Source organism: Pristis pectinata, chromosome 25 (assembly GCF_009764475.1).
Source record: "Pristis pectinata isolate sPriPec2 chromosome 25, sPriPec2.1.pri, whole genome shotgun sequence".
NCBI lineage: Eukaryota > Metazoa > Chordata > Chondrichthyes > Rhinopristiformes > Pristidae > Pristis > Pristis pectinata.
The window spans coordinates 806,579-827,702 of NC_067429.1; the positions used below are offsets into that span (position 1 = coordinate 806,579).

Consider the following 21,124-nt stretch of genomic DNA (forward strand, 5'->3'; position numbering starts at 1 on the left):
CGCTCCCCCTCGAGGACATTGTACAGTCAGCACTCGTTAACCACTGACACCCTGCAGGACAGCAACAGATTCAGTGGCAACAGTAACTTCCCTATATTAAAAAAAAACACCTTTAGCAAAGAAAAGAATCCCAAAGCTCTTCACTGGGGTGTTGGTTCTGAATCACATTGGGACATATCGGGGCAGCACGTCAGGAGCTTGGCTAAAGAGATGGGCTTAAGAAGGAAGGAAAGGTGGAGAGGTTTTATAGAGGGAGTTCCAGAGCTCAGGCCCTTGGTAGCTGAAGGCATGGCTGCCAATGGTGAACCGATTGGATGCTGAGGAAGGAGAACTTGAGGAACAAGCTTGGAGGGTTGAAGGGCTGGACAATGGTGTGTGACCCAGATCCCAGGCTGAGGGGTTTGGAAGAAGAATGAGAATTTTAAAATTGAGCCATTGCTTGGCTGGTCCTAGTCAGCAGCATGGTGATGGGTGAGCAATGCGAGTTAAAACATGCCAGCAGAGTTCTGGATGGCCTCAAATTTATGGAGGGGAAGGTTGTCATAGTTAATTCTTCGTCACTTCATGGTCAGTCTCCTGCTCCAGGACATCGAGTGCTTCACTGCCACTTTCCTTCTGCAGGACAAGGAGTACGTGCGTCAGGGTCGGGAGGCGATGAAAGTGGTGGAACAAATACTAGGGCACGAGGAGTTCTGGAAGCTGGAGAAAGAGGATGTGAGTATGTGGCCAGTGAGAAGCTGCTGCCTCTTGTACTCATGGTTTCTGTGTGTCCTACATCAGCTGCTCAAGTACAGAGAGTCCATTTGTACAATAACAGAGTTTCACAGGCTGTGTTGTGAGGCAGACATCTAGAACTGTGGCTCGCAAAAGTAAAATCCTACAGATGCTGCAGATCTGAAACAAAACCATAAAGTGCTGGAAATATTGAACAGGTCAGGCAGCATCTGTGGAGAGAAACAAAGGTGAATGTTCTGAGAATAGATCATCAGCCTGAAATGCTAACTCAGTTTCTTTCTCTGCAGAAGCTGCCTGACCTGCTGACTATTTCCAGCTACTTCTGTTTTTATTGTGGAACCTTGTGCTGTGTGTGGAAAGATGGATGGGATTTGATTATAGCTGAGCAATTGCTAATGCTAGTTTGGCAAATAAAACTATGTTTAAATCACAGGTTTTAAATTTGAAAAAGAGCAATTTAAACACTTGTTAAACAAAATAATGGGGTTTTGAATTCCGTGTCCAACTTCTGTCTCTGAGCACCACAGACGCCTGCCTCAGCCCTGAACTTTCGGTGGTGCAAAGCCCTTGCTGCAATGCTGCGAGGGTTGGCCCTGTTCCAGCAATACCTAGAGTGGCCCAAAGGTTATCCGTGCTCACTCCGGAACTCGGGACAGGTCCAATGAGTTTTTGTTTAAAACTCTCCACTTGATTGCCACTGCTACTTCTGTTACCCCATCAGGAGCTGTTTATCTGCCTTATGCTGATGGAGCTTGTGATGTGGTGGGGAGGTGGTGCCCTGGCCACAAGCCTGAACTATCCATCAAGGCCACTGCTGGGATCCCCGTGTTTACCCAGTTAAGCAGTCAGAAGTGGATGGTTGACCTGCAGTCTGGTCTGACTCCAGTTCTGAAATATCTTTATTGCTGATCACACTGTTGTTGTTTGAGGAAGAGATTGTGCTGAGGAGTCCAGGCTCCCATTAACCTGGGATCTGTATTACAGGGCAGCGACGCTGTCTACACGTTTGAAATCCCATATCACGGGAAGAGCTTCATTCTAAAGGTGAGAAGTTTTGCAGATGGGTAATCTCTAGCCTGAGGAGGAAACATTTACTCGTGAGAAATTCATTAAATATACAAGCCGTGGTTGTGCTTTGACCAGCAGCATGGAGTGTGATGTGAATGCACGGACTCCCTGCCCATCCCGAGGCACTGGTGATGTCAGTGCTTGGATTGCCGATGTCACATCACCCTGTCTCCCTGCCCCACTTCTCCACTCACCCTCCTGCTCTCCCTCTGTCCTACATCCTCAGTTGCGCCACCCCCACCCTCGCTCTGTTCTGTCCCCACCCTCACTGCCTCCTCTGTCCATGGTCTCTTCCTTCCCTCACACCTCTCCCTCTTCCCAGCAAGCAAACCCGAATCTGGAGTTTGAAGGGAGGGCGGAAGGAGCTGCTGTCAGAAGGGGAGAGAATGGTGCTGTATAATCAGGAGGGACAAAACTCAAGAAGCAATGCGTACTGATCTGGAGACGGCAGACACTGGAATCTGGAGCAACGAACAATCTGCTGGAGGAACTCAAGTGGGTCGAGCAGCATCTGTGGGGGGAAAAGAATTGTAAATGTTTTGGGTTGAAACCATGCAAATTCCTTCTCCCCCTCTTGAGTTCCTCCAGCAGATTGCTTGTTGATCCAGTACTGGTCTGGATTATGTTCCCAATGGAAAGGAGGTTGCAATGGATGGGCCATTAACCATTGCCTCTGGCATTTGGCTTGGATACAGTCTTACAGCTCAGGTTCAAGGCTCCAGTGGATTGCTTTGGGGATGGGGTTCAGTTGATTTCCAGTGGAGATGCCAGTACAGAATGATTTGAATGTGGCTAATTTATTGGAATAACCACAGGTTGACTGGTATGGGAAATGGAAAAACTTCTCAGAGAATTAAGGGATTGATGAGATATTCCTGGATATTCTGGGACAGGCCGACGAGAGGAGGGGCCATTCTGGACCTGGTACTAGGCAATGAGCCGGATCAGGTTTCAGATCTCTCAGTTGGAGAGCATTTTGGAGATAGTGACCATAACTCCTTGACCTTTACCATAGCCTTGGAGAGGGATAGGAGCAGACAATATTGGAAAGTATTTAATTGGGGGAGGACGATTTATTATGCTATTAGGCAGGAACTTGGGAGCGTAAATTGGGAACAGATGTTCTTTGGGAAGTGCACAGTGGAAATGTGGAGGTTGTTTAGGAGAGCTACTCTGGAGAGCTACTCTGGAGAGTTAGAAGGTAGCCAGGAGAGAGCTTAAGAATGGACTTAGGAGAGCTAGAAGGGGGCATGAGGTCTTTGGTGAGTAGGATCAAGGAAAACCCCAAGGTGTTCTACACGTATGTGAAGAATAGGAGGATGACTAGAGTGAGGGTAGGACCGATCAGGGATAAAAGAGGAAACGTGCCTGGCATCCGAAGAGGTAGGGGAGGTCCTTAATGAATACTTTGCTTCACCAGAGAGAGAGATCTTGATGTTTGTGAGGATGGTGTACAACAGGCTGATGTACTAGGACGTGTTGATGTGAGGAAAGAGGATGTGCTGGAACTGTTGAAAAATATTAGGATAGATAAGTCACTGGGGCCGGACGGGATATATCCAAGGTTGTTACAGGAAGAGATTGCTGCACCTTTGGCAATGATATTTGCATCCTCACTGGCCACAGGAGTAGTGCCAGATGATTGGAGGGTGGCAAATATTGTTCCTTTAAGAAAGGGAGTAGGGATAACCCTGGGAATTACAGACCAATGAGTCTTACTTTATTTGGAGAAGCGTAGGCTGATTAGGGACAAGTCAGTATGGCTTCGTGAGAGGCAGGTTGTGCCTCACGAGCCTGACTGAATTCTTTGAGGATGTGACAAAGCACATTGATGAAGGTAGAGCAGTGGATGTGGTGTACATGGATTTCATAAGGCACTTGATAAGGTTCCTCATGGAAGGCTCATTCAGAAAGTCAGGAGGCATGGGATCCAGGGAAACTTGGCTGTGTGGATTCAGAATTGGCTCATCCATAGAAGACGAGGGTGGTGGTAGATGGAGCATATTCTGCCTGGAGGTCGGTGACCAGTGGTGTTCCGCAGGGATCTGTTCTGGGACCCCTGCTCTTTGTGATTTTTATAAACGACTTGGATGAAGATGTGGAAGGGTGGGTTAGTAAGTTTGCTGATGACACAAAAGTTGGTGGTGTTGTGGATAGTGTAGAAAGTTGCTGTAGGTTACAACAGGACATTGATAGGATGTAGAACTGGGCTTAGAAGTGGCAGATGGAGTTCAACCTGGAAAAGTGTGAAGTGATACACTCTGGGAGATCGGATTTGAAGGCAGAGTACAAAATTAATGGCAGGACTCTTAGCAGTGTGAAGGAACAGAGGGATCTTAGGGTCCACGTCCATACATCCCCCAAGGTTGCCGTGCAGGTCAATAGGGTTGTTAAGAAGGCATATGGTGTGTTGGCCTTCATTATTCGGGGTATTGAGTTCAAGAGCCGCGAAGTAATGTTGCAGCTCTGTAGAACTCTGGTTAGACCACACTTGGAGTATTGTGTTCAGTTCTGGTTGCCTCATTATAGGAAATATGTGGAAGCTTTAGAGAGGGTGCAGAGATTTACCAGGATGCTGCCTGGATTGGAGAGCATGTCTGAGGATAGGTTGAGCGAGCTAGGGCTTTTCTCTTTGGAGAGGAGGAGGATGAGAGGTGATGATAGAGGTGTACAAGATGATAAGAGGCATAGATCGAGTGGATAGTCAGAGACTTTCTCCCAGGGCAACAATGGCTAACACAAGGAGGCATAATTTTAAAGTGATTGGAGGAAGGTATAAGGGGGATTTCAGGGGTAAGTTTTTTACACAGAGAGTGGTGGGTGCGTGGAACACACTGCTGGCAGAGGTTGTGGGGGCAGATACATTAGGGACATTTAAGAGACTCTTAGATAGCTAGATGAATGATAGAGAAATAGAGGGCTATGTGGGAGGGAAGGGTTAAATAGATCTTAGAGCAGGATAAAATGTTGGCACAACATCGTGGGCCGAAGGGCCTGCACTGTGCTGTAATGTTCTATATTTTATAAGGGTTGGGAGCTTTTAATGTGTCTGCCTCCTGAGTGTCCTTGCCATGATGGTTCAGTGTTGAGGGAATTTTACTCTGTATCTAACCCGTACGGGCCCTGCTCTGGGGATCTTTGAACGGACAATATAGAAGGAGCTTTACCCTGCGTCTAAACCATGGTGCCCTGTCCTAGGGGCATGAGACAGGATGGTGTAAGAGGAGCTTTATCTGTAACCTGTGGTGTACCCATCCCCCAGGAATGGTCCTTGCCATTGATTTCTTCATATTGATGAACATGACGAAGTACACTCAACCTCAAAATTAAGTTTGAAGTCATTGCTGACGGAAGTGTTTGAGTTTCACCCAACCAGTCAGGATTACCAAGGTGGGAGCATGGTGACCAGGCGTGGTCAGAAACAGATCACAACGCACCAACGTTGGGGTCAGGAACCAGCTCAGCTCCAAACATAGCTTGAGTTTGTTTCTGTCACCTTCCCCATTTGTCCAGTAGGGTTACAGTAACACCGCCACCTAACCCCTGCTCCCTGTGTCTGTTCTGTGCCTGTACATGGTAGCTGGAAGTTTGTGTGACCACATTAATGTACGTCTCCCCATCAGGCATTATTGCAGTGCCCGGCTGAGCTCGTATACCAGGAGGTGATCCTTCAACCTGAGAAGATGGTCAGTTGGAACCGGACAGTTGCAGTGTGCCAGGTACTTGTGCAGTGACAGCTCCTGCAGGTAATTCACTTAGCCGCCGACTCTCTGCAGAGCAGAGGTTCCAGACGCTGGGATCGGAGAGGTGACACTGAACTTTCTGCTGTATAGACCAAACAATTCACTCAGACTGCTTCCTGTGCTGATGGGCAGGGATGTCAGCTGATGACTCTTAACCTGTCTGAGAGGGGACGGTCCCACACACACTGACCCTCACTGGGGGGGCGGTCCCACACACACACTGACCCTCATTAGTGGACAGTCCCACACACACTGACCCTCACTGGTGGACAGGTCCCACACTCACTGACCTTCACAGGGGGACAGGTCCCACACACACACTGACCCTCACTGGGGCTGGGTCCTACACACACTGACCCTCACTGGGGGATGGTCCCACACACAGTGACCCTCACTGGTGGACAGGTCCCACGCACACTGACCCTCACTGGGAGGACAGGTCCCACACACACTGACCCTCACCGGGGGACGGGTCCCATACACACACTGACCCTCACTGGTGGACAGTCCCACACTGACCTTCACCGGGGGGATGGGTCCCACACACACACACACACACACTGACCCTCACTGGGGGACGGGTCCCACACACACTGACCCTCACTGGGGGACGGGTCCCACACACACTGATCCTCACTGGGGACGGGTCCCACACACACTGACCCTCACTGGGGACGGATCCTACACACGCTGACCCTCACTGGGGAACAGTCCCAAACACACTGACCCTCACAGGGATGGTTTCACACACACTGACCCGCACTGGGGGACCGGTCCCACACACACACTGAATCCTCACTAGGGACGGGTCCTACACACAGACACACCCCTTTGGGCTATTCATTCACATTGAACAGTGGGGGAAATTGATGCCACGTTACCAGCCGTTTCCACCTCCCACTCCACCCACCGTAGCTTCCTACTGGGCACTCAGTGTCAGTGAAGTTCAATGTCACCTGCTACTGCTGCTGTTTTACGGTGTTGTTACTCTGCCTCACTTCACAAGTTCTGGAGTGGGTGGATGAGGCCTGCCCCTGTAACTCTTGTTCTGACTGTGTTTCAGGTTCTACAGCGAGTTGATGACAACACCCTGATCACCTACGATGTATCTGCTGGAGCTGCAGGAGGGGTCGTTTCTGCCAGGTCAGACCACCAGACTTCTGTATCGTCATAGAGTCACCCATAGAGACAGGCCCTTCACTCACCATAGAACCCATCTGTACTAGTCCTATTTACCAGCTCTCGGTCCGTGCCTTCTGTGCCTTGACGATTTTTGCTTGTCTAAATACTTGTTAACTGTTGTGAGTCTCTGCTCCCTTCCCCTCAGGCAGTGAGTTCCAGATTCCAACCACTCTCCAGCTTAAAAAATCTCAGATCCCCTCCAACCCTCTTGCCCTAAACCTCTAGATGTCTCTGCTCTAGGGAAAGGTTTCCTACTGTCTCCCTATCTATGCCTGTCACAATTTTGAGCACCTCTGTCAGGTCCTCCTCAGTCCCCTCTGCCCCAAGAAAAACAAACCAGCCTCTCCAGTCTCCCCTCGGTGAAACGCTCCATCCCAGGCAACATGCTGGTGAATCTGCTCTGCACCATCTCCAGTGTAATCCGTCCTTCCGGTAGTGTGACAAGCAGAACTACACATAATACTCCAGATGTGGCCTGACCCACATTTTCTAAAAGTTGTGCCATAACTTCCTATGCCCAGCAATGTGCTATGAATTCAGGGATCCTTGATCAGTCTGTTCCTCAATACTCCCTAACATTCATTGTGTCTCCTAACCCTATTAGACCTCTCAAAGTGTATCACCTCACACTTATCAGGATTAATTTCATCTGCTGCTCTGCCATCTCATCAACTAATCAATATCAACCTGGAGTGTAAGACTATCCTTCTCCTCAATATTTACAACACTAGTAATTGCCATGCCATCTGCAAACTTATGAATCATCGCTCTACCTTCATATCCAGATCATTTGTGTATATAACAAACAGCAAGGGTCTCAGCACTGGTCACAAATGTCCACTTAGAAAATTAACCCTCCACCATGGCTCTCTGCCAATTTTAGATTAAATTGAGCAACTTGCCTCAGGTCCCATGGGCTGTAACCTTTGAAATGAGTTTTTCATAAACTGCACTGCCCTCATCAATACATTTTGTTACCTCTTTGAAAAATTCAGTCAAGTTGGTCAGACAAGATTTCCCCTTAACAGAGCAATGCTGACTATCTTTGATTAATACCTGCCTTTCTAGGTGTAGATTAATCCTGTCCCTCAGAACTCCCTAACACTGCTGTTAGATTCACAGACCTGTGATGTGTTAGTCTCGCCTGCCTCGTCTCTGCCCCTCTTGAATGAAGACGCCACGTTTGCAGTCCTCTGGTCTGGCACATCACCTGTGGCTGGCAAGGTTAACATTTCTGTCAGAGCACCAGCAATCTCCTTGGCAGCCTTGGGTACATCTTATCAGGCCTTGGGGATTTATCCACCTTCTAAGACATTTAGTACCTTTTTAATGCTAACATGTTCTAGAATTTCACCATTCCTTCTAACTGCAATTCCCGATGAGAGTGTTCGCACCTTCGTGACTCTACACACAGATTGCCTCTTTGGTCCTGAACAGGCCAGACTCTTCGTTAGACAAGGAACAGATTTAGATTGGTCACAGGTACTGTTCCTGTGAGTAGACCAGAGGTTGTGTATCCTGATTCCCACCACCAATCTCCTCCACCACAGGAACAGAGGAAACACTATGGCTCATTCTGCTTCCTGTACCTGCTCTGTATTCAAAAAGATCATGACTGCGTTTTACCCGCACCGTTTTCCTGCACTAACCCATATCCTTCACATTGTCTTGAACACACAGTGAATGACACTCCCCACAGCCCTGGTGGGTTGAGAATTCCAAAGGTTCACCACCCTTGGTGAAGAAATTTCTTCTAACCTCAGTCCTGAGTGACTGACCCCTTACATTGAGGATTGAGGTCCCTGGCTCTGGATAACCAGCCGGGGAAACCATCTCCCTGCATCTACTCGGTTAGCCCTGTAAGGATCCTGATTTCTCAATGAGATCAGACGTCACTCATCCAAACTCGAGCAAGTACAGATGTAATCAGCCAAATCTATCCCCATACCTCAAACCCCCACGCTTGCCCCACCCCAGGTATCTGATGACCCTTCGCTGCACTCTCTCAGTGGCAAGTCTACCCTTCCTTGGGTAGGGGACCAGACCTGTACGCAAAATTCCACATTTCACCAGAACCCCATCCGATGGGATCCAGTCCTCCCTACCTGTGTACTCACCCATAACGTACATCATAGCTTCAGCAGGAAGTTTGACATATCTGGGTCAAAGCAGCCACTTGGCTGGCATGCCACCCACCACTGAGATCCATCCCTTCGCCAGTGTGTGCCCCCTGAGGACTGTCCCGTCAGGTCAATAGAGCAACCTGGCCTAGTCCGATATGCCATTACCTTCTGCCCTATGTGTGACTCTGTGGGCACCATTGTTACGTCAGCTCACCTCCCAAACCTGCAGCCTCTGTCACCGAGGACCAGGGCAACGGGTGTATGGAACACCACCTGCAGGTTCCCCGTCAGGTCACACCATCCAGACCACTACTCTGAGGGCAGATGTGCAGCACTCACACCAACGCGAGTGATCTGTCCTGACCCTAGCCACCTGCTCGGCCGTTCACTCATCTGCAGTCTCCCTCTCGCTCTCTCTCCCCCCCTCCCCCCTCCCTCTCTCCCTCCCCCCCCTCTCTCCCCCTCTCTCTCTCGTGTACACACACACGTACAGTGATGCATACACAGGCGAGTATTCCATCTGTACCATCCGGCAAGACAGTTGCTGGCCTGGTGAAGGTCACTGAATTGGGTCTGGATTTCACAGATATTTGGAGCCAGGTCTTTGTGTGTGAGTCTGTGTGGCTGTGTTCCCGACCGCAGGTTAGGTCACTGTGGAGACCTCACCGGAGAGCAGTCAGAAGCATGACCGCTTTCTGATTTCAGCTCTTCAGCTGGTGACACCCAAGCAGCACACAGCTACCTGAGACCCGGTGGAGGGACAGGCTTCCTCATTTCCAGGTTACATTGGCTGCACTCCCAGTGCTGGGACTGAACCACAGCTTCCCTCCTGCTGTGACCAGTCAGCCAGCTGTAGACTGGAGTGTGCAGGCACAGACCACAATGTTCCTCCATCTCTAAATCCATGTCCCGTCAATCTGCAGGGATTTTGTAAATGTGCGTCGTATTGAGAGAAAGAAGGAAATGTACATTTCGTCGGGTGTGTCAACCACTCATGACTCCAGACCCCCACTGAAAAAGTACATCAGGTAGGTGAAAATTTCTTAACCCAGGGCCCGGACATTGGTTCTAGGTCAGCACAAAAAGGGTTAAAGTTTGCCTGGAGATTCCCTCTGGGAGTGGATTCCTAATACAGATTGTAAAGAGCTGAATCCCACCAGCTACAGCTTGCACCCTGACAGTGGCCTGTTCAATGCTACCCACTGTTTCTTGAGTGTATTAACAGGATCCTCGCATTATGAACTATGACCCTGTCCAGTCACTTTTATAACCTTTTGAATGCCTTTCACAAATTCAAATACACCAAATCCAATTTATTTCTCCTAGATACCCACCCAAAGAACTCCACCTGTCTTCCTCTCATCAAACCATCTTAACCCTGCCATGTAAAATCACTGTAGGAGTATACAAGTTGTCCAAAGCCATTGTCGGGGGAGCCAGTGCCAGCTTCTTCTACTGGACTGACAACCCAGCCTCAAGGCTCTGATTAGCTCCTGTGGGCAGGCTCCTGTGGTGTCAGCGGATTGGAAAGCAGCAAACGGAGGCATTCGCTTTGCTGTTTTCCAATCCACTGACACCACTTAGATCGGGGGAACTTTGAAGGTCTGCAGCCTCCTCTGTCAGAGCTGTATGATGCAGGCCCTTGAAGGGTGGCAGTACAGTGGCTATTTTATCTGAGCGGCAACCAGAGATCTGAACCATTGTTCAAGGGTCTGCATTCAAATCCCATCATTCAATTAACTAAATGAATCTAGATTTGTTTTAAAGATACCCAGTCCCAGTAACTGTTACCACAAGAGTACTGTATTGTCATGGAGCCCCATCTGTTTCACCAACGTCCTTGAAAGAATGAAACTTGCTCTCCTTGTGTGGTCTGGGGGATACGTGACTCCATACTCACCATTCAGATCGGCTCATAACCCACACACCAGTCTAGCAGCAACTGGAGGTCAGCAGTAACTGTGGTGTTTCCTGTGACAGTAAAGGCAGGAAATGCACAGCTACTGAGTGCTGCTGGAACACGTTACTTTAGGGTTACAGCATCTGCATCTTTTTTTTTGCTTTGCAGTAAATGTCGGTTTATCCATCGCTGATTTCCCAAATTTGTCCTCGCCCTCGTATTCTTTGTAAATTTACATGTGGTTCATTTCAAACTTAATCCTTAACATTTTTAAATAATCTCAATGTGACAACCCTTCCCATTGTGTCTACACCTCACTGGGAGTGATGAAATATTTCAAGAACTCCTGCTGCTCACTGTCACAGCTTCTGATCTAGTTTCCCAATCTGTTTTAGCCAACTTCTCTCTCAAGACTGTGATTGTTTCTTAAGCTTAAGATTCAAGTTTCAGACTTCAGCTGTTACTTTCAGACTGAGCACAAAATTCCACGATTTCATGATCACTCGTCTGCTGAAGTTCCTTTGCCGTGAGTTTCACTTTTCACTTTGCTGTTGAACTGGGAATGATGGTGCTGCACCATGTTGGGAGAGGGAAAAGCGAGGGATTGAAATTCCTCTGTCGCCCAGTAGATGGTGGTGGTGTTCCGTGTCTCTGCTGTGTTGCTGTGTGTTGGTAATCACACTTTTCTCTGATTTCCCCCTAAATTTTTTGCAGAGGTGAGAACGGACCTGGAGGTTTTGTGGTGATCAAGTCTCTCCGGAACCCCAGTGTCTGCACCTTCATCTGGATATTAAACACAGACTTGAAGGTAAGTGTGGATTCGAGTTGCTCACTATGGTGAGTTAAGACCAGGGTTGAGTTTGAATGACTGTGGAACAGCTGTCCACAAACTAGAACCAGGGTGTAAAATCCCCTCACTCCTGGCAGCTGGCTCTTCTAACCTAACTCGGGCCGGTGGATTCTGCTCCCAGATGTGGCCTCCCAGCACAGTGGGTGTTGCTCCTTGGAGAAAGAGCTGCAAGTAAGGGCTGCTGACCAGAGCAGTGGCAGGTTAGGTATTTGTACCCTCCTTGCAGGATGGTGGCAGGCAGTGAGAAAGCGGTGCCTCTGAGCAGAGAGATGTACCATGGATGGCTCCCACCTCTCTGGCCATGTCCTTGCGGGAGACCACCCTGCCACACCCCTCCCGCCACTGCTGAGATTAACTGACTGGTGTGTTCGTGATCCGGTTGGGGGCCATTTCTGACCCAACATCATCAGTAGTTGTCCCACAGTCACCAGGTTCAACGCTTCTAGACGTGAATGTCCCACCCCGTCTGATCCCCCTCCTCACTCCCTCACCCCTCCCCTCGCTCCCTGCAGCCTTCATTGTTTTAATATTTTATAAAGTCTACCTTTTCACTTCTCGACACACTGGACGCACTCGGGGAAATGTTCTGAAATTAAAAGCATTTGGTGGGAACTCACAGGTCAGGTACTGTGTGTGTGGAGGGAGAGCAGAGCTCGTGTGGCAGGTCACTGACCTTCATCAAAATAGGGGTGGGGACTGTGGGGGGTGGGGATTGTGGGAACTGTGGGGGGTGGGGATTGTGGGAACTGTGGGGGGTGGGGATTGTGGGGGTGGAAGGTGGGAAGAGACGGTGAAGTACAGGAAGTGACAGAGGAAAAGACAAACAGAAGATGGTGGGGAAGGGGGAAGGGGTGTGGGGAGGGGTGTGGGGAGGGGTGCGGGGAGGGGTGCGGGGGAGGGGTGCGGGGAGGGGTGCGGGGAAGGTGCGGGGAAGGTGTGCGGGGAGGGGTGTGCGGGAAGGGGTGTGGGGAAGGTGTGGGGAGGGGTGTGCGGGGAGGGGTGTGCGGGAAGGGGTGTGGGGAAGGTGTGGGGAAGGTGTGCGGGGAGGGGTGTGCGGGGAGGGGTGCGGGGAAGGTGTGCGGGGAGGGGTGCGGGGGAGGGGTGCGGGGGAGGGGGAAGGGGGAGGGGGAAGGGGTGTGGGGAGGGGTGTGGGGAAGGGAGAAGGTGTGCGGGGAGGGGTGCAGGGTAGGGGGAAGGGGTGTGGGGAGGATTAAACATGAGGAGCAGAATACCTGAAAAAATGGGGGAAGTGCTGGGGATCGGAACCTGTAACCCTGACGTGCGCAGACGACCGGTTGAACTGAGGCTCTGTTCCTAACCTGAGGGAAGTTTCTTTGGAAGTACATAGGTGGTTGGGGCCAGAGAGCTCGGAGTGAAATGGCTGCTCTCCCTGGGCTTCTCTGGCCGGCTGTAATCTCCTCTCTGTCCTTGAGCAGGGCCGGCTCCCGCGGTACCTGATCCAGCAGAGCCTGTCGGCCACCATGTTCGAGTTCATTGCACACCTGAAGCAGCGGGTGCAAGAGATGACTGAGGTGGGACATCAATGACGTGGCGCGTGCAGGGACCCGAACGTCACGCCTCACTCAGCCTGGCATCTGCAGCAGCACCGTGACCCAGGACCAAGCATTAGCCAGGGCCAACTGACTTTCCATTGATGACAGAACATTCTTCACACGAGTGTCTGACTGAACCGTCATTTGGAGAACTAAAGAACGGGATGCAAAACTGATCCATTAATACTTTTATACTTAGCTGTTTGTGTTAGGGGTGGGGTCAGTGGGACTGGGTGCTCTGGAGATTTGCCCTGACAACCCCCAGTTGCTTGTTTTGATCAGAAGCCTGCTTGATGGGCAGCTGACGGACTGCTGGTTCACTCAGCACTGTGGTATTGCAATGCTTGCTGCATCTGTGACATGCAGCTGAGGAGAGCTCGGAGGTCGGGTGTTGCTGCAGCTTTGCACCGTGTGACCGTTCAGCCCTTTGAGCCTGCCCCACTGCAGCTGATCTGACCCAGCTCCTGGTTCTCACCTAGCCCGATCGCCTCCCATCGCCTTGTTCCCACACCAGAGTCTGTGAGGCCAGCTCAGAGGCAGAGCACCAGTAACCGAAGGGCAGCAGGTCGGGCAGCAGCTGTGGGGACAGAAACCACTAACGTCTCAGGTCAGCCGCCTTGTGTCAGAGCTGGGGAGCAACAGGACCCCTTCTCCTGAGGAATGGACTCCAGCACTGAGCAATTGGCCAACCGTCCTGTTTCTGTTGCTGTATCTCTGTACTTGCTTCTGTGTGAATTAAAAGCTGTTTGATAAAGAAAGTTGTTTGCCTTGAAGGAATCAGGTTCAAGAATAAACGCGCCATCTTGTCCGATGCCTGGTATGTGGCTGACCCTGACTGGCTGCAGCTCTGACACGTGTGGAGGGTGTGGTGTCCAACCACAGGGACACGGCAGGAATGCCCAGACACTGGGAATCGGAGAGCTGCTGTCTTTCACCAGCACATGTCTGTTGACAGTGCCCATTGATCACTGCTCAGACATGGGCCGTGATTTCCACCTTGTGTGGGAGCTTGCTGTGCAGAAACTGGTTATTGTTTAATTCATTCCACACCGGCAGTGGGACAACCCAAAGCTCTGGGTTCGACTGTACCCTCGGCTGCTGTCTGTGTGTAGTCTTCCCAAAGGAAGAAACTGAGAGCTGGAGTCAGCCATTCAGCCCTTCGATCCTGTCCTATATTCAATACTCTGTTCCTGTTTTCTCCTTGCGTTCCATGTTATCTTTAGGCTCCCTCTTGAATATATTTAATGATTTGGCCTCAGCTGTGTTAGACAATTCCACAGGTTCACCAAAGCTTCTCCTCACTGAGTCTTCTCCCTCCTGAGACTGTCCTGGTCCTGAGCTCCCCATCATCGGGAACATCCTGCATCATCCGTCCAGTGTGCTGAGGATTTTATGTTTCGTGAGGTCCATTCTTCTAACTCTAGTGCCCACTGAGCCAATCTCCTCGTACGTCACTGCTGCCCTTCACTGCACTCACTCCAAAGAAAGAACATCCTTAGATACGGAGACTACAGCAGCACACAACGCTTGAGGTGTGGTCTCACCAAGGCCCTGTACAACGAAACGTCCCTGCTCCTACACTCGAATCCTCGCTATGAAAGCCAGACACCACTCACCCTGTTCACCTGCTGCCCCACCAGCTTACCCTCACCCACTGGTGCACAAGGCCGCCCGTGTCAGCACTAAACCCCTCTCCAAATCTCCCTTTGTTCAGATAATAATCTTCCTCACTGGTTTCCCCAGGGAGTGACTATCCTAGGGTTTATCCACATTACGCTGCCCCTGCCATGTGTTTGCCCAGTCCCTCGACCCGCCCACTCCCTCGACCCGCTTGCCCAACCACCACCTGCCCCCCGACCCACCCAGATCAACCTGGAGCCTCTGCATCCTCCTCACAGCTCCCCCAACCCTGCCCACACCCCAGGCTGTGGAGAGAGATGGGGGGAATTACATGTACCACGTCTGGTTGCGTCCAAGTACTGAACCCTGTTCCCTGACTGCCTGGACAGCTCCTTCCCCTGACAGTACGCTACCACAATGTCGTGCTTATCTGGGACCTTGTCAAATGCCTTCCAAAAGTCCATTACACCCTCCCCCCCCCACCCGCTGCCTCTCCTCCTCCATTCGCTCTCCCCAACCACCCGTTCTACCAGTTACATCATCAGAACATACCAGAAGTTTGTTCAGCCTCCATGCTGACTTTGACCAACCCTGTTACTGATTCCCAAGTGCTCTGCTCTCATGTTCAGCAACTGTCTCAGGTGTTTGCCCAGACTGACATCAGGTGAATTGCTCTATAATCGTTCTCTCCTTGTGTTAATAATGAGGTTACACCAGCTACCTCCTGTACGTGAGAGAATGCCCACCACTGTATCTGGGACCGATTCCGTAAGTACTCCGGGGGGCCAACTCTCAGGCCGCAGGGATTCACCACCTCCAAGGTCCCCAACACCTCTGGAAGGACATGTGCCCTCCTTTGTGAAGACAGAGCCAAGGTTCTTCCCCACAGCCCTGAGAGGTGGTGGCTGGGTAATCTGTTGTAAGGTACTCCTTAGTGTCAGTCAGTGGCAAATGAGTTAAAGATGACGTGAACAAAAGTTGTGGGGCTCGGGGGAAATGAGAACGGAATGGGACTGATGGGATTGCTGTACTGGGAGCCAGAATGGACCTGGTGGGCTGAATGGCCTCCTGTGTATGTATAGCTAAGTTTCATTGTTGGGTGTACTGAGGTTGCAAAGGGGGCTATTGAAATGCAACTATCTGGAGATTGGAGTTTCAGGATTAATTGTCGCAATGGAACTGGATCAATATACTGGTGTGGCAGATCACATCTCTGGGTATCTGGGGAACTGCTGAGAGAGATGTGGGCCCTGCAGTCCTGAGCCCCGAATTCAAATCCCACCACTGCCTCTGTGGAAATTCAATTCTGTTAATAAACCGGAATTTGGGAAAACAACTGTGCTTAGTGCTGGGCTGAGCAGGCTCCTCTGTTCAACTGCTGACTTCTGTCTGGTCTGTGCGTGACACCACACTCACCCCGCGTCCACCCAAAAATACCCTGTGCAAAGGCCGAGTTCCCCGTAACCCACTTCACAGAATTCCCCATTGCACAGTTTCCTCTGACCTGTGTTCAGAATCAGGTTTATTATCACTGACGTATGGCGTGAAATTTGTTGTTTTGCGGCAGCAGGACAGTGCAAGACATGATAGTTACTATAAGTCACATAAATAAATAGATAGTGCAAAAGAGGAATAACGAGGGAGTGTTCATGGGTTCATGGACCATTCAGAAATCTGATGGTGGAGGGGAAGAAGCTGTTCCTGAGTCGCTGAGTGTGGGTCTTCAGGCTCCTGTACCTCATCCCCGATGGTAGTAACGAGAAGAGGGCATGTCCTGGATGGTGAGGGCCCTTAGTGATGGATGCTGCCTTCTTGAGGCACCGCCTCTTGAAGATGTCCTCGATGGTGGGGAGGGTTGTGCCCGTGATGGAGCTGGCTGAGTCTACAACCCTCTGCAGCCTCTTGTGATCCTGCACATTGGAGCCTCCATACCAGGTGGTGACCAACCAGTCAGAATGCTCTCCACTGTACATCTATAGAAATTTGCAAGAGTCCTTGGTGACGTACCAAATCTCAAACTCCTAATGAAGCAGAGCTGCTGGCGTGCCTTCTTCATGCTTGCATCAATGTGTTGGGCCCAGGATAGACCTTCTCAGATGTTGACGCCCAGGAACTTGAAGCTGCTCACCCTTCCCACTGCTGATCCCTTCTGCTGCAATGCCTGTGGCATTCACATCCACATGTGAGGGTGACCCACAGGCAACTGAACCACTGCCGTCTCCCTGTTGGGTCTCTGGGTGACTGTGTTCCCGGGGACTGAACAGCTAAAACCTGAACCTGCACTGCCCCATGGCCTGCTCCCTCCCTCCCTTCCCCCACCCGCACTCTCCCCCCACCCATCCTCTCCTGCACCCCATTCCTCTCCCTCTCTGTGGGTCCCTGAGGAATGATATTTCCAACCCCGGCCTGGCCTTTGCTGAGTCTAGTCTTGCTTCCTATTTTGGGACCATTTCCCCTGCACCTCTGCCCACACATTCCACCCTCCCCCCCCCCGGGCTCTTCCCCCATCTCCAGCTCTGGTTTTGGCACCATCCCAGCCCAGATTGGGGTCCACACGAAGAATCTGCCCAGGGACAGGTCCCACCCACTTGTGTGTTCAGGACAACGTCACTTATAGAACTCAATGTGTGGTTAGAATCATGAGATCCTCTAACATTCCTCCAATTTTAAATCATTTGATCTTCCAAAAGTAACCAATGACAAGCTGAGCACTGAACAGTGTCTGTATTGTTGAGGTAAGTGCTGATGTTGATGAGATTAAAAATAGCAACCTGCCATAGGCTACTGACTTACTGACTCCTCTGTGGGGGAGGCTGGCTGCAGGAGGGGGTGCACTGGAGGGAGATGCTGCCTCCTGGTTGACCAATCCTCACTGCCAGGCTTTGCAGTCGTCCTGGCAGGAGCTGGGTACAGTGAAGCTTGGTGCCACACTGCCAGGGCACTAAATCGTTCTCTGACAGTGAGTATGGTGTTCCATGATGAGTCAGGCTGGTGAGGGAGCTTGGCCATGCTTGGACACACCAAACCTCACAGCCGTGTGCTTTGTCCAATGTCACACTGCCCACACTTGCCCCGCTGATGGCTGGCACGCTGAGCATTCAGGTTTTACTGGCGAATACATGAAACTGAAGCCTAGAGTCAGTGACACAGCACAGAAACTGGCCTTTAGCCCCACATCCATGGACCAAGGTGCCTAGCTGAGCGAGTCCCATTTGGCCCAGATCCCTCTAAACCGTTCCTATCCATGTCCTTGTCCAAATATTTTTTAAACATTGTCATTATCCCCACCTGTACCACCTCCTCCAGCAGGTCGTTCCACACACCCACAACCCTCTGTGTTAACCACTTGCCCTTCAGGTCCCCTTTAAATCTTTCCCCACTCACAAACCTATGCCCTCTAGATTCTCCTACCCTGGGGAAAAGACTGTGATCATTCACCTTATCTCTGCCCCACATGATTTTATAAACCCCTATAAGGTCACCCCTCAGCCTCCTACGCTCCAAGAAAACAGTCCCAGCCTATCCCGTCTCTCCTTGTAACTCCAACCTCCAGTCCCGGTGACGTCCTGGTAAATCTGCTCTGCATCCTTTGCAGAGTAATGACACCCTTCCAATAGCTGGGTGACCAGAACTGCACACAACACTCCAAGTACAGTCTCACCAATGCCTTGTGCAGCTACAGTCAAAATTCACTGGAAAGGGTGCAGCTGGAGAGAATCAGGCCAAAACAAAAGCTGTCTCTGCAGCAAGAAAATCCGGTTAAAAATGGAGCAAAAATCATCCAAGTTCTGGTGTCCAGGAACGATTCCACTGACATTCAGCAAGTGTAAAGAAGGAAGAAGCACTCACTCTGGGGAGTTAAACCAAAGGCAATGAAGCTACAGCATTCGGGCCCCCCTCTGTCAACCAGAGATGGTAGGTAGGGAGCAATGGACACAGATGCTCTTCAACCAAGACAAGGACACCACACAGAAACCACGGGAGTCTGAAAAGAACAGGAAAAGCTGAGAAAGCTGAGAAAGCTGGGAAGTAGGACCCAGTTTGTGCACAGTAAGCTCCCATTATGGTAATGTCCAGGTCATCTCACAGATGTTGAATGAGGAATAAACTTTGCCCAATCTGTGGGAAAGTTCCCTGACAGTGCCTTAAGGTTCTTTCACATCCACCTGAAAAGCAGATCTGAGAGAACGCCTCCTCCCAATGACCCTGACAGAGCAGCACTCTCAGCACTGCACTGGGGGACAGCCTCCACTTTTGTGCTTACACTTGTGGAGTGGGTCAAACTCATCAGCTTCTCGCAGGGCTGGAGAGATCCACAGAGACATATGTGATGCAGTGCAGAGGCACACTGAGCCACACCAGTGTAGGGCCATGCTTGCTGTGTTTACTCTGTCACTCTGAGAGTGAGGGAGGAGAGTAATTGTGGAGTAAGGCCAGGGAATGGCCATGTTAACAGATCAGGGAGCTCAAGGCCTGACCTCAATAGAGCAAGTCCCACCAGCCATTCTGGGAGCTAGGATTTAGTTTAAATAATTTGCAAATAAAATGTTGATGTGTGAAATTATTTTCTGGCCACATTGGGCAGTGAATCCTGGCTCAGTGAGGAGCATTGAAGGTCAGGGTGGGACCAAGAGTGGATGTACCAAGAAATGATGAGGTGCCTGCTGGGGGAAGCTGGACACAGGACTGTACACGCACTAAACCGGACTGTGCACGCACTAAACCGCAGAACAGCATTGCAACAGGCAGAACTAAGTCATCTCAACCAATTGATCAGACCAAAACTCTGAAGTCCAACCACATGGCGGGAACAATGAAACAACTAGGGGAAGGAGGGGGTTCTGAGGACTTCCCCACCCTCCATGAGGACAGGGCCCAGGGTGAGAGCTGGAGACCAGGCTGAAACATTGATACCCACATTCAGCCGGAAGGGTCGAGTGGAAGATCCATCTCCGCTCCCTCCTGAGATCCCCACAGTCATGGGAAATGGCTGAAAGCTTCAGATACAGCAGAGACTACAGGACCGTACGACATCCAGGCTGTAGTATGGAAACCTGTGCTCCGGAACTGGCCATGCCTCTAGTCCAGCTGTTCCACTGTGGGTACAGCAGTGGTTAGCCAACAACGTGGAACTGTTCACAAAGTCCAGTCTGGTGAATGACTGCCCAGTCAGTCCACTCTCGGCAGAGTGACAGAAGGTGCCATTGACAGTGCTATCAAGCAGCACTTACTCACCAGTGACTTGGTTACTGCTGCCCAGTTCTCGCTTCACCAGGACAGTTCCAAACCCCACCACAGTCTGGGTCCAAACGCGAACCAGAGCTGAACTCCTGAGCTCAAGAGAGTGATTGCCCACAACACCAAGGCAGCATTGACCAAGTGTGACAGGGGGGTGTCCTGGTGAAACTAAAGTCAATGGGAACAAAAGCAAAACACTCTAGTGATTGAGGTCAGGCCTCACAAAGAGGAAGATGGTTGTTGGAGGTCAACCAACCCAGCCCAAAACATCACTGCAGGAGTTCCTCAGGGCAGGGTCCTGGGCCCAGCTTCATCAATGGCCTTGTAAGGTCGGAAGTGGGGATGTTCACTGATGACTGCACAACCTCAGCAGAAGAAGGAGCCCATGCCTGCACACAGCCATATCAAACAATGTTAAGGCAAGGGCAGACAAGGGACAGGTAACAGTTCCTCCATAAAGGTGCCAGGCAATGACTGCTTCTAACAGGAGTGAGTCCCACCACCTCCCCTGATGTTCAATGGCACTGCCAAAGCCAAGTCCCACCAGCCACGTCCTGGGGTTCACCACTGACTAGAAATTCAGCAGAACCAGTCACATAAATACTGTGGCTACAAGAGCAGGTCAGAGGCTGGGTGACTCACCTCCTGACACCCCGAGGAATCTCTACCATCTACAGGGCACATGGCAGGAGTGATGGATCACCCTCAGGACCAGTGCAGTCCCAACAATGCTTGAGAATTTCCGCAGCATCCAGGACAGCTGCTCAGCACTGCGTCCACCCCATCACCACCCCCTCCCTCCACCACCCCCTCACCACCCCCTCCCTTCACCACCAGCTCAGCACCCCGTCCACCCTCTCAACACCCCCTCCCTCCACCACCAGCTCAGCACCCCGTGCACCCCCTCAACACCCCCTCCCTCCACCACCCCCTCCCTCCACCACCAGCTCAGCACCCCATGCACCCCCTCAACACCCCCTCCCTCCATGACCAGCTCAGCACCCCATCCCTCCACCACCAGCTCAGCACCCCGTGCACCCCCTCAACACCCCCTCCCTCCACCACCAGCTCAGCACCCCGTGCACCCCCTCAACACCCCCTCCCTCCACCAC

At 51.1% G+C, this 21,124-nt stretch overlaps 1 protein-coding gene across 1 annotated transcript in view; it reads left to right on the forward strand.

Annotated features, from left to right (window-relative positions):
* stard3 (StAR-related lipid transfer (START) domain containing 3) overlaps window positions 1-13,912 on the forward strand; it is a 36,284-nt gene extending 22,372 nt beyond the window's left edge. The window contains exons 9-15 of the mRNA XM_052038847.1: window positions 622-714; window positions 1,720-1,779; window positions 5,427-5,522; window positions 6,610-6,689; window positions 9,775-9,879; window positions 11,466-11,559; window positions 13,038-13,912. Of these exons, the coding sequence (XP_051894807.1) occupies window positions 622-714; window positions 1,720-1,779; window positions 5,427-5,522; window positions 6,610-6,689; window positions 9,775-9,879; window positions 11,466-11,559; window positions 13,038-13,148 (639 nt within the window). The 3' untranslated portion in view covers window positions 13,149-13,912. The remainder of the gene's footprint in view (window positions 1-621; window positions 715-1,719; window positions 1,780-5,426; window positions 5,523-6,609; window positions 6,690-9,774; window positions 9,880-11,465; window positions 11,560-13,037) is intronic.
* Window positions 13,913-21,124: the final 7,212 nt, after the last annotated feature.